Source organism: Polypterus senegalus, chromosome 16, assembly GCF_016835505.1.
Source record: "Polypterus senegalus isolate Bchr_013 chromosome 16, ASM1683550v1, whole genome shotgun sequence".
NCBI classification, from domain to species: domain Eukaryota; kingdom Metazoa; phylum Chordata; class Cladistia; order Polypteriformes; family Polypteridae; genus Polypterus; species Polypterus senegalus.
In genome coordinates, this window is record NC_053169.1 from 83,019,183 (window position 1) to 83,043,602 (window position 24,420).

Below are 24,420 nucleotides of genomic sequence, written 5' to 3' on the forward strand. Positions count from 1 at the left end.
AAAGGACCATCCGGATTGTTATCAGCGCAAAGTTCAAAACCCAGCATCTGTGATGGTATGGGGTTGTGTTAGTGCCCATGGCATGGGTAACTTGCACATCAGTGAAGGCACCATTAATGCTGAAAGGTACATACAGGTTTTGGAGCAACATATGCTGCCATCCAAGCGACGTCTTTTACAGGGACGTCCCTGCTTATTTCAGGACAATGCGAAGCCACATTCTGAATGTGTTACAACAGCGTGGCTTTGTAGTAAAAGAGTGCGGGTACTAAACTGGCCTGCCTGCAGTCCAGACCTGTCTCCCATGGAAAATGTGTGGTGCATTATGAAGCGCAAAATACGACAACGGAGACCCCGGACTGTTGAGCAACTGAAGTTGTACATCAACCAAGAATGGGAAAGAATTCCACCTACACAGCTTCAACAATTAGTGTCCTTATTGAGTGTTGATAAAAGGAAAGGTGATATAACACAGTGGTAAACATGCCCCTGTCCCAGCTTTTTTGGAACGTGTTACAGGCATCAAATTCAAAATGAGTGAAGATTTGCAAAACCACAATAAAGTTTATCACTTTGAACATTCGAGATCTTGTCTTTGTAGTGTATTCAATTGAATATAGGTTGAAAAGGATTTACAAGTTATTGTATTCTGTTTTTATTAACATTTTACACAACGTCCCAACTTCATTGGAATTGGGGTTGTAATAAAAAAAAAAAAATCCTACAACATTAAACAAAATCCTATAAAGGAAAAAACCTCCTTTTGGCACCGCAGATGTATTCTGATTGATAACAAGAACACATACTCATCTTATTAGGGCAATCAGTGTAGCCTCACTTAGTAAGTCACTGTATTACAATGTACTTCGTAGCAGGGTGATGTACCATGTTAGCCATTATGGATGCAATGAGAAGTGAAGGAACATTACACCTTTTATTGGCTACTAGAACAGATTATAAGGTGCAAGCCTTCTTCAGGCCTGAGCTGGCTAGAAACGTTGCCAATTGCGACCTGTTCAGTTAGTCAAAGTTGTAATTTTGCTTCACTTCTCATTGAATGAAATGTATTTAAATAATAGTAAAGTGCCTTGGGTATTTATTTAATATAGAAAATTACTTCATAAAATTATTATTATTTTTTTTTTTTGCAATGGAGCAACAAAGGAATATCTGGCACAAGACAGCAACAAACTGTATTCTAGATGCATCCATCCATCCATCCATCCATCCATTATCCAACCCGCTATATCCTAACTACAGGGTCACGGGGGTCTAGATGCAAGTTTTTGCTATACTGGAAGAAACTAAATTATTAAGGGGTAACTTATGAGAACATGGGAAATTCTGCCTGCAGAGATAGTGTCCTGGTCAGGGAATGAAGTGGATCAAGCACTGTAGGGTGGCAGTTCTATTCAATATTACATGCTTTCACTTTGGCACATTTATATTACAGTGCATGAAGCAAATAATTCACCTTTGAAGACGACAGTCATTTCCAGAAAGGAAAATGGTGATGGTCTGCTACATCATCTAGTTCATAAATCATATTCTATTGTGGTGTTACTGCAAATGCAATTTTGAGATCACATGCAATGGTGTAAACTGCATAGCAGAACCTCTTTTTAGCTAAGAAAAAAATATATGAGAATTGCAGTATGTGTGCAATGAGTATCCATATATTCACCATTCAATGAAAGAAATAAACCAGAAAAAAATTAACTTAGGAAACATAAACACAGAGTCAAGAAAAAGGAACAGAAACATAAAGATGACATACTATATGACTGCAACAGTTTGCATAAATTAAGTACATTGACAGGAAACTGGGGAAAGGAAAAGTAACTTTCATTACAGTAGATTGGATTCTGTAAGAAAGAAGCCCTCACAGGTTTATTTGGTAAAATTAGCAAATTTTATAATAATGCTTGACATTCTTCACTAGATAACATTCTCTTCCCAGTCCTGATTATATTTTTAGTGATTAAGAAATTAAATTATCTTGTATAAAAAAGGACATAAATGTTCTTGGAGATATTAATAGCTGATTTAGCCTCACTGTTACCAATATAATCAAAATGGCAGATTATTATTGACTTCTGATTGAAATTACTGTATATACTCGCGTATAAGTCGGCTCTTGAAACCCGAAAAATCGATCATAAAATCAGACCCGACTTATACGCCCATTCAAAAATGCGACAAATATATACATTTTTTATCTTCTTGCCTCCTCCAATCTCGCACCGATTTCTCAGACACATCGAATTTTGTTGTAGCAGCACAGTTACCAATTTCTTCGCCACTTCAAAGACAGTTAATTTAAAACCAGCTTCATATTTTCTTCTGATCGAACGCTCCATCATAGATAAGGGATGCTCTTATGATAAAGGTATATGAGGGTGCGAGATACAAAAAACACAAAACAGTGCAAAGGTCGCTTCGGAATAGTTCAGGTATTACCGTGTGGTCATGTAGGCACAATACATAGAAAAAAAGGCAGTGTGCTCCGTGGTTATTCTCTCAGGTGGGCGTTAGCATATCATAATCTCTTGGACCAATAGTGTGAGTTTTCCGTATTCGACTTATATGTGTAACATTATAAAATACCGGAAATTATATTGTAAAATCAAGTCCCGACTTATCCACAGGAGAACTTAAACACAAGTATATACAGTATGTTTAATCCAAATCAGTCTTGGTGATAAGAGATACATGCCCCCACACAACAACTTCACCCTTGAGAGATCTTACGTTGTTCTTTTTGTAATGAGAATGTCAAATTCATACGATTTACTTACATGGCATCTTGTAGAAAAGTCGTTCGCCAGCTCCATCATTAGTTTGTAAGTATTTGCTGTCTACAGACCAATCAATGTGAGTGATGAAGCTGGAAGATTTGTTGCACTCTCCCACTTTCTTGTAACGCTGAGCAACTGCATAAATATCCACGAGGCCGTCATTGGACCCAACAGCTAGATATGAACCATCCTGCGAAAACTTCATTTCATGGATTACTTCTTTTCTGTCTTTGATATGTACCACCTCTGTCATATCTCTGAAGTTTAGAATGAAGATCAGATACACATAAATAAGTACAAAGAGAAACAAGATAGTGGTGTTTAGTTAGTAGGCACATCTAATAAAGGCAACATATAAAAGCAAAAATAATACATAGAATACATTCATATGGGTGACAAAACAAGGGACATAAACAAAAAACAGTAAATAGAATGTTAAAGTACAGGGAATTACCAAATTATTAAACACAATATTATTCTCAGAATGGCACTAAATAGTCTTCTTGTTTTTAAAAACAATGCAGTATTTTGGGCTATTTTTCAACCACCCTCCAATGCATTTTTGCCATATCCTTTAATCCATCTGGCACCCCTTCCCCTGCTATTCGCACTTGTATATATGATGGTATAAATCCATCACTTTGAAATATCTCTGAGGGGAACCCCCCAACCCTGGAATTTGATGGTATGTACCTAACCGCCCCTCACTTTCTGATGTGTCATTTTGTCTACCCTCAGACAATGAGCAAATTTTTGGCCAAATTCACTATTTTTAAGCTTTTTTTTTGGAATCTGGCAACCTGATTGATATTCACATAACAGATATGATAACTTTTACACATTTATTTATTTCCAAACATGCTGTCTCAGTTTAAAGGTTCCAGGAATCAGGGACTAATCCAGCAACACTGGGTGCAAGGTAAAAAAAAAATAATCAGCCCTGGACAGCCATTAATGTAGACATTTAGTAAAAAATGTAGCTTAAAAACTCATGTCTGGAATGCCAGTGTGGTGATTTTAGTAGTTTTAGAGTCTTGTCTTCAGAGTAATTTTCAGTACATATTTATTACTTTGAATTTTATTTTATTATTGGGAAAATATTTTATTACTAGACCTTGAGCCCGTTACAAAAACTGGCGCTAGAACAGTAGTGCATAAACATTAGTAGGAACAGTCTATATTAAATGGCAAGGGACCTTGTATGTGGCTGTAATATGCGTCACTGTATTGTGTGCCTTTAATTTTCTCTCACAGTAATACTGGTTTGTATTTCCGTAAAATGCCTGTAATTGTCTCTGACAGTAATACAGTGGAACCGTGGAACAGTGAACTGAAGTAATTTCCTCCATAGGATTATATGTAAATACAATTAATCCATTCCAGACCATATGAACTGTATTTTTAAGCACAAATATAGTTAATTATACCATTGAATGCACAGCATAATAGTAAACTAAATGTAAAAACATTGAATAATACTGAGAAAACCTTGAACAACAGAGAAAACTAACACAGCAAGAGTTTGCGCTATAGCGCTACAAACCGCTCGCTAAAAACACTTTTCTTTATATGAGTTTTAAGCACAGGGAAAAAAAATGAATATTTGAAAAACACGTAATTTAATAAACAACCAAGAAAAGTAACATTGCAACAATGCACGCGCGTGCCTGTGTGTGTGTGTGTGCGTCTCTCTCTCTTTCGCGTGTGCCTGTCTGTGTGTGTGTGTGTATGTCTCTGTCTCTGTCTCTGTCTCTCTCTGCACAGAGAATGTACAGGGAGAGACTGAACACATGTGGCCCCGCGCATGCCCATTTCACCAGAAGACACAGACACACGGACACCTGGACACACACAGGGGTTTTATTAACTCTTTCAGGGCTGATGTCGACTTTTGTCAAAATTCAGGAGTAGAGGATGGCAATCAGCTGTAAACTGCAACGAAACTCACCGTTACATTTTAGTTTGACTATCTTTGCTACAAATAAAGTTACATAGCTTTGTTGATTTAACCTCGATTCCCTACACGTGCACGAATAGAGAAGAGCAAACAACCCCTAAAATAGCACCGATATCTGGCGAGAGACCAAAGCGAATGTGCAAAGCAAAATACTCCAAGGAGGTTTTACGTAATTTCGTTGAATAGGACTCTGACTTGTCGGACTCCAAGTTTGATGCAAGTGTTCTGGAGATGGATATCAGAAACGAAAGTGAGGTACCAGCATCATCTGATCAGTCCCCTGCTGATCGTGGCGTTGAACACTTTTGTGTAGCTGATGTGCCTACAGAAGCATTTGCCTGGTAGGACCACCACTTCTGATGTCAAGAGGTACAAACCATATTGAGCCACACTGCAACCACCACCACCCACCTGCTATGCAAAGACAGCCAGGCAGCTGGCCCACCATGCATTCCTGCTGACCACTGAGGTGCCCCCATGCAGCCACTGCTGCCAGAGACGCCGAACATGCGCCAACAGCAGCCACAGCACCCACAGCACATAGCAACAGATGTTTTATGTTGACTTATGTGTGAAACCATTGCTTTGTGTGCTTTTCAGAAAACTGAGTTTTTTGGAACAAATATTCAGCCCTCAAAGAGTTAAAGAGGATTATATTTATGACCTTACTGTGCCACTGTTTTGTGTTTGGTTTTGGATTAATGGTCGTTGCCATTTTGCACTTTCCTCTAGAGTTTATAGCCATTTTGTTCTTAACAACTGTGCAATGCTGTTGCCAAGTGACTGCCAGAAATTACTGTGCATGGCATCACGATGGCATCAAGACAATTGAAGATAATGGTACACTATATACTTTGTCCAAATTTCTGGATAAAAAAAAAATATCTCCAGCTGATAACAAAACTATAGATTTAGGAGAGGCAACGCACACTGTGTCCTGAATGTGTAAACGAGGAGCTTTGTTTGCAGATGATGTCTGAGCTTAACTAGCTAATTCTAAAGTTACAACGATGACTTCAAAAGTTGGCCTAAATAATGGTGATGAGAATATAGAGAGAGCAAAGGACTTAAGCAAACTACTGATTCTAAATGGATGTGCTTGGCATGTGGGAGGAAAACTGGAGTACCTGGAGAAAAATCCACGTACACATAAAAACAACATGCAAAATGCAGGCATAGAGTTATTAGGCCAGGATTCAAATCCAGTGTCCTAAAGATATGAGGCAGCTGGTTGAAACACTTCTCCACTATGTTGTCCAGATTCAGGTAGCTAACCTAAAATAAAATTTTATTTCAACTTTTCCAACCAGGGTTGAAGAAGAGGGAAAGACACAAAGCAAGGTCCTTGTTTTCACAATGTTCTGATGTATTGTACACTCTCAAAACTACCCAGATGGCAATTTAACCTAATAAAGGATAGAGGCAGAATGTTTTTGGACTACATTACAAAACATACACAGTGTTATATTACAGCCAGTGTGCATGTTTTACTATTGTTTTGAAATTATACATTATCATGTTTTTATTTAATTTATGGGTTTTTTTTAATATTTATGTACTGACTCTTTAAATGTTCTTATGTTCCCTGCACTTTGTGGGTGGAAACCCACAAAGTGCAGGAAACCTTGATGTCAGGACTGCCGTCATTTATAAACGTCTGTGAGCAGGAAATATCCAATAGTGGTTGGAGTCCATTTGTGAGTATTGTCATTTCTTTAGATTTCCTGGTTTTTGTGATTTTTGTCCGTTTTCTGGATTTGCCAATGATTTTGGCTATTAGGACTTGTTTGCTTTGGATTGCCTTTAAGGTAAGCTTATTTTTGGTCTTTTCAACACTTATCTTTTTCTTATTTATTAAATAAAACTTCAATCTATAAAGATTCATTAGTCTTTACAGTTTTTCCATGGTTTCACCCTCTTGTGAGCCATTTTTGGTATTTTGGACTTTAAATGCTAACTCACTCATTTTAGGCCTATCCTAGCGTGAAGTTTCATCTAGCACTAGGGGACTAGCTGGGTTGGGTTCGTCTTCCTTTGGGCTGGCCAGTGATGGTCCTGGCCTGCTGTTGTGGTACTTTTGAAAGTCTCATACCACTTCCACCATGTTGTTGCTCATAACACACGTTAGGTTCAGACAAACTACTCAAAGAATGCTGTAAGAAGTTAAATGATAATTTGAGAAATATTGTAAAAAGTCAAATAAAACAGAAGCAAAAAATGATTAATTGGTGAGGGCTGTATGGTGTAGAGACGTAAAATACAGGAGTTCAAACCACAAAATTGTTGCTTTAAATGTAGAGAATTGTAGTATATCCTGATGTTGCAAGCCACTATGAATTAAGGCATCAGCCAAATATATAACAGTAATATCAACAAAATAGCCATAATGTATGATTTCTGTATTTGTTTCACCTAGTTGGGATTATACAGTATTTGACTAAGGGAGTGCCTTACTTCTCGCCAGTTTGGTTTTAATTTTAAGCACTAACATAATACAATACATTCAATGTCAAGCGGTAACCAGTGTACCTACCTGACTCTGAGAACAGTAAATGAGCCATCCTTCATTCCCAATGCCAGCTGAGAACCATCATTGCTGAAAGCAACAGTTCGCACTGCCTCCTCCATGTTACAACGCGCAATCAAGGCATGGTCTGCTAAACTCCAAAGCCTAAAAAGAAATGAAAAGTTGGGGGACAAAACACACCTACCATCAGTCCAATCTTACTTTATTGCTATTATTATAACACCGTTTATAGCATGCATTACCATGTTTTACAAAGAAATTTACAAAAATACAAAAATGAATACTATATAAATATATATGCTAATAATGTAGAGTATTGTATATTACCGATACAACAAAAGGAATGTAATTTTTAAAGGCTAGAGACAAGATGCTTTAGGTTTTCAATTTGAGTTTAAGAATAGAATCTTAATGAACATAGGTTAAATGACAGTTCATGCCAAGGAGGTTATCCAGATTCCTCACAGCAGGACACGGGATGGGGTGAGGTCAGATGTAGGCAGGGCTGGATAACTGTATATTGTCATATAATACAGATACAGTGGTGTGAAAAACTATTTGCCCCCTTCCTGATTTCTTATTCTTTTGCATGTTTGTCACACAAAATGTTTCTGATCATCAAACACATTTAACCATTAGTCAAATATAACACAAGTAAACACAAAATGCAGTTTTTAAATGATGGTTTTTATTATTTAGGAGAAAAAATCCAAACCTACATGGCCCTGTGTGAAAAAGTAATTGCCCCCTGAACCTAATAACTGGTTGGGCCACCCTTAGCAGCAATAACTGCAATCAAACGTTTCGGATAACTTGCAATGAGTCTTTTACTGCGCTCTGGAGAAATTTTTGCCCACTCATCTTTACAGAATTGTTGTAATTCAGCTTTATTTGAGGGTTTTCTAGCATGAACCGCCTTTTTAAGGTCATGCCATAGCATCTCAATTGGATTCAGGTCAGGACTTTGACTAGGCCACTCCAAAGTCTTCATTTTGTTTTACTTCAGCCATTGAGAGGTGGATTTGCTGGTGTGTTTTGGGTCATTGTCCTGTTGCAGCACCCAAGATCGCTTCAGCTTGAGTTGACGAACAGATGGCCGGACATTCTCCTTCAGGATTTTTTGGTAGACAGTAGAATTCATGGTTCCATCTATCACAGCAAGCCTTCCAGGTCCTAAAGCAGCAAAACAACCCTAGACCATCACACTACCACCACCATATTTTACTGTTGGTATGATGTTCTTTTCTGAAATGCTGTGTTCCTTTTACGCCAGATGTAACGGACATTTGCCTTCCAAAAGTTCAACTTTTGTCTCATCAGTCCACAAGGTATTTTCTCAAAAGTCTTGGCAATCATTGAGATGTTTCTTAGCAAAACTGAGACGAGCCCTAATGTTCTTTTGCTTAACAGTGGTTTGCGTCTTGGAAATCTGCCATGCAGGCCGTTTTTGCCCAGTCTCTTTCTTATGGTGGAGTCGTGAACACTGACCTTAATTGAGGCAAGTGAGGCCTGCAGTTCTTTAGACGTTGTCCTGGGGTCTTTGTGACCTCTCGGATGAGTCGTCTCTGCGCTCCTGGGGTAATTTTGGTTGGCCGGCCACTCCTGGGAAGGTTCACCACTGTTCCATGTTTTTGCCATTTGTGGATAATGGCTCTCACTGTGGTTCGCTGGAGTCCCAAAGCTTTAGAAATGGCTTTATAACCTTTACCAGACTGATAGATCTCAATGACTTCTGTTCTCATTTGTTCCTGAATTTCTTTGGATCTTGGCATGATGTCTAGCTTTTGAGGTGCTTTTGGTCTACTTCTCTGTGTCAGGCAGCTCCTATTTAAGTGATTTCTTGATTGAAACAGGTGTGGCAGTAATCAGGCCTGAGGGTGGCTACGGAAATTGAACTCAGGTGTGATACACCACAGTTAGGTTATTTTTAACAAGGGGCAATTACTTTTTCACACAGGGCCATGTAGGTTTGGATTTTTTTTCTCCCTAAATAATAAAAACCATAATTTAAAAACTGCATTTTGTGTTTACTTGTGTTATATATTTGACTAATGGTTAAATGTGTTTGATGATCAGAAACATTTTGTGTGACAAACATGCAAAAGAATAAGAAATCAGGAAGGGCGCAAATAGTTTTTCACACCACTGTATAATGTTAGATGTGTATTTATGTATTCAGTTCTGTAATAAAATTCTTTATTTATTCAATATATTAGTAATAATCACCATAACAAAGTAAGCACTGCCCACTACTGTACCAGAAAGCTGGGGTAGCTCTTTACACATGCCAGTAATCTGGGTTCTACCTACGCCCCATTCTACACTTGTCTCTGAAACTGGAGTTCACTACTGCTCCTTGAAATTGAAATGGGTAAGTGACATGATGTTCATAAAAGTAAAAAATAAAAGCAACTTAACTTGTGTAGAAATTTATGAAAGATGGTTTGATAACACCTTATGCTACAGTGACTAAACATGTACTCAATTATTATGCTAAAAACAACCTCATGGCTGCATTATCTATAAAGATTATGATTCTGTATTTCTATGACATAGTAATTAATGCTGTAAAGCACCACAATGATTGCAAAACATATATAATAAACACAATTATGACAACCCCCACTGTTTTGCCAAGAACATATTTTCCTATTTTATTTTGTGTTTGCAGATCGATGGCAATTGCCAATGTCAGCATAGCTTTAAAGAATCTAAACACCAGCAATGCTTAAAACGTTTCTGATATAAAATGTTTTGAAGTCTATCACAAATTCAAATTCAATCATTTGGGCTCATTTTGATTTTCAAAATGTAACAGGGAACAAAGATCTTGATATAAATCATTAAACAACAAGCATTATCATATAAAAACTGTACTTCAGCAACACCACAATCTTAAGGGCTCATTTCATAAGGCATCATCCAGGCCTAGGATTAGATCATGTCACCATGTGGGTTATGCAGGATATCCAAGCCTTTTCAGTCTTCCCTTTGAAACTGTTGACATAGTGGAGTTTTATATTAAAAAAATCTTATATTAAAAAAATAGTAGTACGATTTAACTCCATAATTTATTTTTATTAGGTACAAAAGCCTGAGACATTTGGCAACAGTGTACACCACTTTAGCTTTTACTTTAATTAAATAAAAAAGAAAATAATAAATTTAAGCATATCACAAAACCAGTTCCAAATTCTTAACATACTGCAAAACATAAAAACTGTGTTTTGGTGTCTCAAACAATTTCCATCCTTATAAAGAAACATTTCTAGAAATGCAATTTATACAAACAAATATGAACCATCTTTCAAATGCACAATCCCACCCTACTACTTCTGGAAATCAAAAGCGTCTTAAAAGAAACGTGTCTGTAACAGAAGACAAATCAGAGCCTATACCACAGTGTAAGCCAGTATTTTTGGTAAAGAAAAGAATCGGGAACGTCACAATATGCATTAATTTGTAGAAGCTCAAAAAAAGTTGTGTGAGAGTTACATCCTACCAACATTTTACCGAACGTAACGAGCTAAAGTATTCTTCATCTTAGTCTGTCTCAACAAATTGTAACACATCTAACTTTCTAACTTAGGATTTTTTTCTTAGGTTTATTTTATACAGATGTATTTTTAGAATTAGTATAACAGTAAAAAACAAAGTACTGTATTGTTAATGTTCCTGGTTCAGGAAGAGAAGTGTTTAACTCTTTTAGGGCTGATGTCGACTTTGTCAAAAGGAGGTGTTGACGATGGTAAGCAACTGTACTCTGTGCCAAAACAAACCGTTATGTTTTAGTTGGACTCTCGATGCTAGAAGGAAAGTTAGCTTCATTGGTATGACCGATATTTTCTGTGCTCGCGTGAGTAGTAAGGTGCAAACAAGAGCAAAAATGGCACTGACATAATGGCAAGAGATCAAAGCGAATGCATAAAGCAAAATACAAAGTTTTGCCAATTATCTCTGAACTGGACTATGACTTGCCAGACTCCGATTTTGATACAAGTGATCGAAAATGAATGCGAGGTTCCAGCTTGAGCTGACTGGTCCCCAGCTAAACATATAACTGACACGCCTAAGGCAATGTTTACCAAGAGGACTGCCACTTAACAATGGTAAGAGGTAGAAACCAGATTGCAATGCACTGCGACTGTGACCGCTGCCGCCCCAGCCATGCAAGGACAGCCTGGCAGCAAGTCTGCCGCGCATTCTTGGCAAACTGGCAGCCGCAGCATGCAGCAACAGACGTTTCATGTTGATTTCTGCATGAAACCATTGCTTTTCAGAAACTATGTTTTTCGAAATAAAATTCAGCCCTCAAAGAGTTAATGTTAATGTTTCATGTTCAGGAGGAAACCTTAAGCCAGCATAGTATACAGAGAAAGTGTTTCATTTGTTGTTTACTTGTATCACGCTGTACATTCCAGTATGCTTCTTCATCCCTCAGTAAGAGTCATACTGTGTACCAGCAGTGACCAGAGGACAATATGTAACCACACAAAAGAGCAGAAATGTTTTTGCTAAGGGCACCAGTAATTCACTTAGCAAGTTTAAGATCTAATGGTTCTGTTAAGACTCTCATATTTTCTAACCAATTCTACTACTGCAATGCTTTTAAAATGAATAATTACAAATTATATTATGCTAACTGATAAAACTATAATCATTTTCACCTTAGATTGTAATCAGTTATGGGTTTGCAGTATATTAAAATGGCAAAATGTTTGTCATATAATCCATATCTATTCTGAAAATCGTATCCTTTTTTATAATGATTAATATGTTAAATGACGAAAACATTTATTTACACTAAGAAACAAACTATGTTGTATAAAAGAAACGTGCCTTCATTGAACAAAATAGAAAAACTCTTGAGTAAAATCTGTACTTTCTTAACATCAAAATAAATTTGTCTTTCACTGACCTTACTGATCTATCATCACTCCCTGTAACAGCCAGAGGTTTTTTGGGGTGAACATCTAAGGCCCAAAGTTCTCCTTCACAGTGGCCTTGCATTATCAGCAGTGGTTTATCTCTTTCTCTCACCATGACTTCAAATATTTCACTGTCTTGCGTTCCTGCAAGGATGCGGTCTGCTTTCCAGCACACACTTCTAATTGAAAGTCCTAAGTAAAAAGAAGTTGAACATGTGAAAAATAGTGTAAATGGAAATGTCATTTTTAAAAACTGTTTAACTTAAAAATGGTGAATTTCTGCTAATACAATTCACATATTATCTGTTAGAAAAACACTGTCTTTCACCAACAATTAGAATTTAAAGTTTCTTCTGGAATATAAAAAATATGAAATATTTAAATTTAGCAGTATTGTATTATTAACAATGCTTTCATTCAATAGGGCAATTATTAATTTAGTATATACTGTAACACCTCTATTATGCTTTATAATGTATATTTATTTCTTCAGTTTTCTCCCGCAATATTAAGCGGTGAAACACCTTGTGCTCCTATGTGGAACTATTTCACGTATTATTAATCACAAATACTTTTAGTGCACATCAATGCAGTTCAACATAAACAGAGTAGTGGCCTAGTGGGTAAAGCACAGAACTTTAAACCACACACTTGCAAGTTCATTCTCTCACACTGACTCACTGGGTGAATCTGAGGAATTCTAACAGTCATCTAGTATTCAGAGAGTAGAAAAAATATAATCAGTAAATCTAACCTGAAGGTAACATAACTGACTTTTGTTTGACATTATTTATTCAGAAATAAATTGGAAAATATTCAGTAGCTTTGTATGAAGAAGTAAATAATCCATCACTGCTTCCATATCAGTTATGCAGGTAATTAAAGCCTGGTGCTGTTAATTAAGTGATTGGCTGATGATCAGTTAAGTGGTTCCACAAAGAATAACATCTGGTAGCTTTATTTACAGTACACAGGTTGTTTCTAAGGACAATAGATAGATAGATAGATAGATAGATAGATAGATAGATAGATAGATAGATAGATAGATAATGTGAAAGGCACTATATAATAGATAGATAGATAGATAGATAGATAAGGCACTATATGATAGATAGATAGATAGATAGATAGATAGATAGATAGATAGATAGATAGATATGTGAAAGGCACTATATAATAGATAGATAGATAGATAGATAGATAGATAGATAGATAGATAGATAGATAGATAGATAGATAGATAGATAGATAAGGCATTATATGATAGATAGATAGATAGATAGATAGATAGATAGATAGATAGATAGATAGATAGATAGATAGATAGATAGATAGATATTTTATTAAGTAATGTGCAATTATCTAAGAAAAGCAAATATTGCTGCTCGCTAGTCAAAATATAACAAATGCATTCACTTACTAAATACTGAGTTTGAAGAAATATGAAATAATACAGAATGAAGTGATTATTTGTAGGTGCAATAATCACAGTATTGGGGAAATACCTTGATATATTTTAAATTTCACCTCTTAACAAGGTGCATCTTATTGGAGGATGTGCCATTGACTTCTACCTTACATATCATCTGTTTATCTGCTGTTGATCTGAAGTAGCAAGGACCAGTTAAAGTAGGTTTTAAGTTCAGGAGGTGGATGAGGGTAGTCAAAAAGAAGGCTAAAGTCAAAATATTGTGGAATTAAAATACATTCTTAACAAAAACCAAAACACTAACCAGGCTTCACAAAGCAACATTGATTTCAGAGTTTTGCTACACTACAGGGCTAGAAAATTCTCAGAAACAAGCTAGAAACTTTTGTAAATGTTATCCACAATCCTAACATTCTCTAATATTGAAAAGCTTTGAAAAGTTTAAGTACTGTCAAGAAAAAAAAATTCAGAGCAAAAAAAATTAAATATTAACAAATCATAAGTCCCACTCTCATTTCGCAGACTCTGGATGTGCCGATCTAACTTCCTGGGGAATCATAAATCAAAAGAATACAGCAAAACAGGTGCACAAATATAAAAGATAGGGACCTATGAGCATCTCTCCAGACCATAAACTATCCAGTGACCCAAATATTTAACAACAGAACTCTTCCAGATACAAATACATTGTAGTCTAAATTAAGTTTCACCACCCCCCCAAACTGAAGTAGGGTGGCTTCAAATGGGAGACATGGAACACTGGGTGAATTTTAAGGTGAACTGGGATAGGTAATTTATATGACACTGGACTCACTAGATTTAAGATGGTATAAGGTCCTATTAATTGTGTGGATAATTTATAAGATGGAACGAATGCAAGCTACATCCTCTTCCCAAGCCAGATACACAGGAGCTTTATGACCTCTGTGATCAACAACCATTTAGCAGTGATTTTTGCTATCCGTAGGGTGTCTCGAACTTCCTTCTATGTATCACGTAATCAAGTAAGGTATTCAGATAGATTAAGAAAAAAGAAGGAAACTGATATCAAATCTAATAAACAGTCTTTCTATTCATACAAACACAAGAAAGGTGATGTTTCAGGTGATGCATTATATAAGACATTAAGGGCAGCCTCCAACAATGGTAATATAAATGAAAGCTCCAATAACCCAATTCATCCGTCCATTTTCCAACCCGCTGAATCCGAACACAGAGCCACGGGGGTCTGCTGGAGCCAATCCCAGCCAACACAGGGCACAAGGCAGGAACCAATCCCAGGCAGGGTGCCAACCCACTGCAGAATAACCCGATTAATTATTTAAAAACAATTCTGTAAGAGAAGTAGTGTCCTGAAAAATATTGTTGTTTTTAAAGCTTGTAAATGACAGTCTGAAGATAAGGTTGGATGGCCAAGGGGCACAGAGGAAAGAAAAAAAAAAACCTCCAGTTAAGCAGGATAAATCTACTTCTCTTAATAATACAGTATATATTTCTTATTTATGTTTTTAATAATGTTTATTCATAATTATATATATATCTATATATATATATATCTATCTATATATCTCTATATATATATATATATATATATATCTCTATATATCTCTATATATATATATATATATATATATCTCTATATATCTCTATATATATCTATATATATATATATATATATATATATATATATATATATATATATATATATATATATATATCTATATCTCTATATATCTCTATATATATCTCTATATATATATATATATATATATATATAATTCACTAAGCAGCCAACCATGGCACGCACAACAGAGCCCCGTCCACCAACTCTAACCCTCCTCCCGCGTCCACCCTCACAAACTGTTTTACATGCTGCATACAGCGATTCCCATCCGCAACAAACATGCTTCTTCTTAGATGGTCCTGCAGGAACAGGGAAAACCTTTGTGTACTAAAACCTGATTTATACCATACTAAGAGCATAGTGTTTTTTTTGGCTTGCCCGCCTGCCTGACTGTTACCAGCATTCACCGCAATGTACTGGAGTGTAAAACTATCGCAGCTGCTACCTCACAAACTGCCCTTATTCCCCAGATTTCCCTGACCCCATCAGATTCAAATTTGCCTTTTACTTTTACATGCAGACAATTTCCTGTTAGATTGGCCTTTGCAATGACAATTAATAAGGCACTGGGCCAAACTTTGAAAAAGATATGCCTGTATCTGCCAAAACCAGTTTTCAGTCTCGGACAATTGTATGTTGCTTTCTCCAGAGTTCCATCTTTTCATTCACTGACAGTTGTATCCTTAAACCCACCCCATTTGGACAACTGTGTTTTTCAGGAAGTGTTCACCCATCAATAAATAATAATGCGGCGTATGCTACGCCACAGGTTGGCTAGTTCTTATCTAAATTTACTTTGTTTTTCTTTGTATGGAACTACATCTTTGACAGGTTGGAAAGCACTTTGAGCTGCATCCTGTGTATGAGAATGTGTTATAGAAATAAATGTTGTTGTTGTTGTGTGGAGTTCAGAGATGTACAGTACATATATGATATGCACAGGAACATGTATACAGTGAAGAACCTGGCTGTTTAAACCAACAACTGCCGTATACCAGGCAATACTGCAGATGATTAGTATGCATGCTATTGAGCCTTAATAATAAGATAGGTGGTGTTAAGGGACCATGACAAATCTCTAATGATGTGGACTCCTCATCCTAAAGACTTAATTTAGCTGAATCATTTCATCTGTGACCAAACTTATGTTGACAGGCAAATGATGTCCTCCAAAACTCCTGAAATCTGCAGTCAGGTCCTTTATTTTTCTGACATTGACCAACAAATGACATTTCTGCATTATCTAATAAGAGGTTTACCCTCCTCCATTTCGCCTGTCTTGTCTTGTTTGGTAATCAGACCCACAACCATTGTGTCATCACCAACCCTTATTGTAGGGTTTCTGATATGAGTTCAGAACAGACATACATAAACAGGAAAAACAACAGTGTGCTGAGTACACACGTGTAAAGTTGTCTTTTGTTCAAACTGAGACTATTCATGAGCATTTCTTAAGCCTAACCGTCTGAGGTCTACCAGTGTTGATGTCCTGGATCTCATATTATAAGATGATGTGTAGCTCTGGGGCACTGGCATTGGCACTGGCAGGGAAAATATTGTGCTGAATATATTGTTGAAGCCAATAAACAGCATTCTCATGTGTTTGACATTGAAACAGTTATTTAACAAAGTAACTGCTAACCCACCATTCAAAATGGGCATTGTAGCATTTGATTCTGTAACGGCAGAATTACAGTTTTTAAAAGCAGCCCGCTAAACTGTTAAACTGCCTACAGTCATCTGCTTGACCCTTGAACAAACCCCATTATACTGTAGCACCAGTACTACAAATCACTTTTCAGTACCCGTTTAAAGTTACTTTTTTTGCAGCTCAGTCAGTTGTATTGCATAGTTTTCACTTGTTTTGTCTGGTAATTTGGTAGACCGCACTGTTATACAGTATATACTGTTACATATGTATTAATATTTACTGGCACTATTTATTACCGTTACTCTTTTTAAAAATCTGTAAAGTGCATTACATCATGTGCTACATTTTTTATGTTTCTGCCTTAGAACATCGTACTGAATAATAATAATAAATTGAAGCTCACTTGGATATTTCTGTCAAATGCTGCAATGTTAGGATTAAGTTATACTAATACTAAAATATATATTATACTAAAATACTATAAACACAACAAAAACAATAAAACATCTAAACATTAGTTAATACATAACACTTCCAAGCCTCCATCTTAATGAACCCAAAAAACAGATGTTTGCCAATTTATTAAAATTAAACTTATCCTAAAGGACTCTCGACACACACAATATTGACAATAAAAAATAATGACAGGGTGCCTTGAACTATGACATAAATAGCTGCTTTTCTATAAATCACAAAACTTAAAATTAGTGGCTTAATCCTGGGTAAGCTGTTCTGTCAAATTCAATAATAATAATAATAAAAATAATGATAACAATAATAATAATATGCACAATTATGATAGGGAGGCACGGTGGTGCAGTGGTAGCGCTGCTGCCTCGCAGTTAGGAGACCTGGGTTCGCTTCCCTGCATGGAGTTTGCATGTTCTCCCCGTGTCTGCGTGGTTTCCTCCCAGTGCTCCGGTTTCCTCCCACAGTCCAAAGACATGCAGGTTAGGTGCATTGGCGGGTTGGATAATGGATGGATGGGTGGACAATCATGATATCTAAATATAAACTACACATTTTCCTTAATGGATGAATTGTTAAGTAAAGGATTAAGCAGCTCATGGCATGAACTGGAGAATTATTTTCATTACATTGAATTTATTAAAAGCAAGTAACATTCCATACAAGCAAGTCAAATTTGACAAAACTAAGTTCAAGTCAACTCCCACCCATGATAAAGAGAGCAAGGCCAAAAACTGGAGATTTACTGAACGGTCAACATGGGATCAGAAGTTGGAGGCCATACTTAACTAATATGCTGGAACTCTATGAGTAAGCAACAAAAGGATACAATCAGACATGTGCATATGACATTATTTATCTTGATTTCCAGAAAGCATTTCATAAGGTCGTAGATGAGAGGTTGACCATCAAACTGAAAGAAGTGAGAGTTCAGGGCACAGTATGTAGATGGGTGCACCTATGGGCCAAGGGTAAAATACATTCCAAATTTCAAGTCCCAAGTCCTCATGGTTCGGGAGATTTCATGATGAGTGAGTCAGTGGTGGTATGTATATATGTATATATATATATTGTGGAACGAGCCCTGGACACAGACAGGTAGACATGTTTTAAAACACCACCACACGTTTATTTTACAGTTCTATGTACAATACCAAATGCACACAACACCCCCAAGACTCCCCAACATCCAGGCCTCTCACACTCTGCCTCACTCTTCAGACCACCTCCACTCCTCTCCTTCAAGCTCTGTCCTTCTCCTCACCTGACTCCAGCCCTCAATGAAGGGAGGCGGCCCCCTTATAAGCATCCGGATGTGTTCCAGGTGGTTCCCGGCAATCCTCCACCAGCACTCCCTAGTGTGGCGGAAGTGTCGTCTGAGTACCCGGAAGCACTCCGGGTGTCCCCGATCCTCTTCCCCCCAGCACTTCCGGGTGTGGCGGAAGTGCTGAGGTCCAGGGCTCCGTAGGCATGGGAGCACCCCCTAGGCGGGGACCGGGGGCCCCCTACAGGGCTGAGCTTCAATGCTCTCTACTCGTGGTCCACAAAGGAACCAGGGCGGTCGCCCCCTCGTGGTCTGGAGGAGGCACAAGCCCTCCTTCGGTCCCCCTGGGCGTCCCACAATATATATATATATATATATACTGTATATAATTTTTTTATTGATTTGGATAGGCATAAAATAACAAAGCTGTTAAGTTTGCACATAATACCAAGCTATGTAGGATGGCAGATAGTCCAAAATCAGTTGAATCGTTATAGAAAGACTTGGGACAGAATACAGAATTGGGCAGGTATGTGGCAGATTAATTTAAATGTAAGCAAAGGTAAAGTATCAAAAGTAGGAAGAAAAAATGTTAGATATGAATACACAATGGGGGATTTGAAAGTTGAAAGTTCTTCTTATGTGAAGGAACTAGGAGTCACAAGTAGACTTTTCACTATCTACATAGACAGTGTTCAAAATCCATTAAGACTAAGACAATGTTAGGTTATATTGTATAGCACAATGTGTAGAGTACAAGTCGAAGGTGGTTATGCTTAAGTTTTATGATGCACTAGGTAGGCCTCGCCTGCAGTAAAAGACATAGTAGTGCCAGAAAAAGTCCAGAGAACAGCAACTAGACTGATTCAAGGGCTGCAGGGTAAGAGTTATGAGGAAACATTAAATGAGTTCAAAGTTTTCAGTTCAATCAAACATAGATTAATAAATGACATGATTAATATTTTTAAAATTATGAAAAGAATTAATACAGTGAATCCAGGCTGTTTAAAATTTGTTAAGGCTAGACTTTACACAAACGTTAAGATGATGAACCATGGACACATAGAATAAATTAATAAGGACTGTGGTAGACAGTAGGTCTTTAGGGATTAGCAAACCTCATCTTGATGGTTATCTGAAGACATTAGATGGACAGGACTGGCAAGCTTTGTTGGGCCAAATAGCTAGTTCTTGTCAGTTTTTTTTTCTAATGTTCTAATGGTTTGTGCAGTACTACAGGTTGATTTTTTGAAATGTGGCTTCATCTGACTACCCACTTGAGGCTTAAATATAATTCAATATAAAACTCTGGAAAAATTAATATTTTAATAACCAGAGTAGAACTAATTTAAACACAGCTGTTAGTATTCATTTTAAAATACCAGAAATTCTGATCCAATGAAATAAAATACTTTATGGTAGTCTTAAGTAAATGAGAGATATTTTTGAAAACAAAACTCCATTTAGCTCAAAATAAGACGTTAATATCTGTTCATCAAACACATTCAGAAACAACCAAGTCAGAATTTCAAGTGTGAAATGTAACCTTTAAGCTTCTGTTAGTGCATCAAGGTGCTAGCTGAAGAACTCATTTTAAAGTAACACCTGGTGTTTGCCATACATATTCCCTTTAAAAGTTTAAATACTTCAGTCACATGAAGTATTGTTACACTGTTAATCCTGAAATGCTTAAACTGAAGAGAATCAACTCCATTAATCTTTTGTTTTAGGTCATTTATCAGACTTGGTAGAACTGAAATCAGTAGCCCTAAAACAGACATATACATTGTTAGTGAATAGTGAACTATATTATAAGCACTTTTTAAAAAATCACTTTTTCTAGGTATCGCTTTGATCTATTATTTCCTTTGAAACATGAATTTCAAGTTCAAATAAATGACCTTTTCAAATCTTTTGATTGGCAGATGGTTTTAGGACTATACTGTAGGAAAACCTCACACAATGTGGATAAGTAAATTGCCCATAAGCTCTCAGCATCTCAGTTAACAATGTAAAGCACCCTAATGAGAGGAAATTACTTCCAGCTGGTGACAGCTGGGATCCCCATATGATGCTGATCCAAAGGTCAAGCAGGATTAAACTTAGGAAGAGCCAGTTAACAAACAGCAGCTACTGTCCAAAAGTAAAACTTGTTACAAATGAACTAACAATATATTACTATTTCAACTGATAAAAGAAAACATGCTAAAAAGCTACAGAGAAACTTGAAGAGAAGCTTTCAAATGACAAAGTGATAAGGACCAGGATTTTTTTTTTTTCTTATATTGATACCTATCAAATGATCTGAATTACTGTAAGAATTTGATTCTGGTCTGATACTTCAATTTAAACAATTAAATGAAGATTTTGTTTCATAATTGTCATTACTGTGACCCCCCCAGTTTAAACGAAAAATACTCAATACTCACCATAGAAGATTTTCTGTGGCATTTCTTTCCTTTTCACTGAAGCTACAGTAAATGAACAATGCACACACAGTTGTCTATCTCAATTCCTAATGGTTTGAATGCTGACTTTAGATTAAATATTTTGAGACAATGCCATTGAATTTTTTTTTTTACATTTTCATCCCTCAGGTAACTGTACCTTTGAAACTACAGCAGAAGCAAAAGGTTTATACTGTATTTGACCAATTAGAGAAGACAATCGTTTTATCATTGAAGGCTTCATCATGGTGCTTAGATGTTAGTTTGCGCCATTCACAATTAAATCACTGTGTTTTTAACAATATCATTATTTATAAAGTGACTGGACATAATACTATCAATACTAAAAACTCAATACAATGTTCATTAGAAACCAGTACTCTTATTTCCTACTCCTTTCCAAATTATCAGGTCTACACTAGGAATCTGTCCTTGACTTTTGACATTTTTCCCTTGTTACTTGCTTCAATCTGTTTGCAGTTTATTATATTTTTATCTTTTGGTTAAGTATTTTAATAATTTTAACAATATTTTTGAAGGTTTCATTTTGCCTGTTTTGTATTTGTGTCAATAGATATGGAGCTCAGTGTGTGGGACCCCTAGACCGGCAGGTGTGACCACTACGTAAGATGGCTTAATTTAAAGACTCTTTGAGCCCCATTTTAAACGTTAGGGAATTAAGTTCCTTTCTTTTTATCTTTGACTCCCCTTTACTGAATTGATCCAATCTCCCCATAATTAAGTTTGATTGTTATAGTTATTTCTGGTTAGGTTTTCTTTAATAACAGAATTAATAGATATGTGTTGAAGATTTAGGTTTTGGCTCTTTAGGTTGGGATTTCGTATCATTCTCCTTCCCACGTTAACAGTATTTGTTAAAGATGCTTTGCTTAATTTGAGGTCTTAGATTTTTTTTTCTTTTGTATTGAATTTTTTTCCTTTTTTACTTCAATTATGCAAATCCATTTAAAAAGCATTTGAGTAATATTTTGACCTTTGTTATTTTTGAAGCTCTTTGACCAAGACCTTTTCTTTTTTCATTTTAACCCTTCGGTTAGCTTCTTTACTGATCTTTTATGCTTACTTACATAATTAATTTTAATAAGCTGATTATTTGTGATTTTCCACAGTCTTCTTTTAATAAGCCTAAAATTCATGTTTATTGTATGTATTAATTTCCTCTGTCTGATGCTGCACAAGTAAAGATATATTCACTGTTCTAATAAGTTCCTCAAATGTTCAGAAAAATGTATATTTTAAGAAATATAGCACTGATGATAACACAGGCAATTGCCAATTATGGCATATTTTTACTCCCCCAGGTACAAATTACACAAAAACAAGACACACAAACACAAAAAATGTTTTCTAACGGTATCAGACATGTAAAAACTAGAAGTCCGACTTAAACAAACCATATTAAAATACAAAGATTAGTAAATCCTTAAATGTTTTCATTTTTTTATATTCTTCTTCACATTTTTGTATTACAGTCACATAAGACTCACAAGAGATCCAAAGTTTACGCCAGTTGTTCACCTTGCACCCATGTCAATATTCTGCTGTATGTATAACTCATAATCGTGATATTCCTTGTTTTAGTGTCTCCTGCAGTTCTTAAGACCTGTGCTGACAAACTTTGTGGAGTCATCTGTCACCTGTTCAGTCTGTCCCTAAGGGCTCATTTATACTTCACGCTCAGAACGCGTACGTGTCCGCATCATGGCTGCCACGCGTACCCAGCGTTCATTTCACGCGTCCTCTGAGCAGGTCCTCAGAAATTAACGCGAACGCTGCGAGTTGCAGTACCAGCAAAAAGTCGGGGCGCAGTGTGCTAAAAGTCGGAACGTGACGTCAGAGTCTCTGTTTACTATCTACATGTGACAGCAAGCCTCTATGGAGATCCTTCGGGGATCGATGTGCGCGCTTTGCTGTTTGATGAATGGTTCAAAGTGTTGAAGCAAAATGCCGACATACAAATGCATTCGTGGTGCTTTTATATTCAAGCGTCGCATATTCCCGATCGTAATGACACGATACATTTTAAAAGTCTCACATGCCATCTTTTGTGTCGTCTTTTTAAATTTTTTTATTTTTGCAACTTAACAACAGCAACATAATGCATAGCGTTATATTTGAACCACTGAGAAAAAAATAAAGGACACGGTGAAAACGTGTATTTTGTGATTTAAAATGGAAATTTCGGCTTTAATCTCGAATTGTCCACTTTAACCTCGTAGTTTACTTTATCATTAAAGCAGACCGTCGTAAACGTCATCCCAGTTTTTAATCGCTACGAGCTTCTTGGACCTGACAGCTGCGGCAAGCAGCAAAAGATCACCACACAGAACACATTAAATGTCTGACATTCCAACTCTCTGCACATTTAGAATCTTTAGATTCATACTTGATATCACTTTCATGATGAAATGCATTTTAAAGTGTGTATGTTACATTTTACATATAATTTCATTTAAATAATAAATACTGTTAATAATTACACACATGGGGGTGACACGGTGGCGAAGCAGTAGCACTGCTGTCTCGCAGGGAGTTACGTTGCTGGTATTTCCTGCTTGTATTCCACACTGTGCTCCGGTTTCCTTCCAAAGATAAGCAGATTTGGGGATTTGGTGCCGCTAAAATGACGCTAGTGTATGTGTGCTTGTATTCACCTTGCGATGAGCGGAGACTTCGTCCAGGGATTGTTTCTCAGTCGTGCCCAATGCTTGTTGGAATGGACACATCCCTGGATTGATGGATTTAATCAATAAACATCCTTTTCACAGATATTGCGGTAAGGTGTTATCGGAATTTAATAGGTGATTTAGGCAATTCACAACACAGAGAAGCCAAACATGTTCTCACCGTGATAATATCTCACACTGCCACCTGATGGACTCCTCCAGATTTACATAAAGTACGCGCGCAAGTATAAACACTTCAACGCTTGCGTAGCAGGAGCGTCCGCTGCAGCATGCATCGCGTCGCGTGAAGTATAAATGAGCCCTAATGCTTCACAAAGTGCTGCTGCTGTGGAAAACATCCTGCATTGTTCCTGTTCCAAAGAAAGCATATTAATGACACTTATGTCTCACATGATCGAGACCTTTCAAAGGCTGGTCCTGGACTATATGAATCCTCTTTGTAGACAAAGATAGATAATTGCATGCTTCAGTCCTACCTGTTCCACAAGGCTTATTCTCACCTGGACAAAGCTGACAGCACTGTGAGGATTACAGTTTTTGATTTCTCCAGTGCCTTCAGTACCATCCAATCATTCATGTTAAGGGGTAAACTCAGAGATATGCAGGTAGATGAGTCTAT

General features: G+C 36.7%; 1 protein-coding gene across 7 annotated transcripts in view; it reads right to left on the reverse strand.

The window, feature by feature from the left end:
• The window catches only part of LOC120516269 (echinoderm microtubule-associated protein-like 6), a 347,341-nt gene that overhangs the window by 197,685 nt on the left and 125,236 nt on the right, over positions 1 to 24,420 (reverse strand). For all 7 annotated transcript variants that reach the window (XM_039737818.1, XM_039737817.1, XM_039737816.1 and 4 more), the window contains exons 7-9: positions 12,201 to 12,402; positions 7,289 to 7,426; positions 2,799 to 3,055 (exon numbers count right to left, since the gene is read on the reverse strand). In XM_039737818.1, the coding sequence (XP_039593752.1) occupies positions 2,799 to 3,055; positions 7,289 to 7,426; positions 12,201 to 12,402 (597 nt within the window). The remainder of the gene's footprint in view (positions 1 to 2,798; positions 3,056 to 7,288; positions 7,427 to 12,200; positions 12,403 to 24,420) is intronic.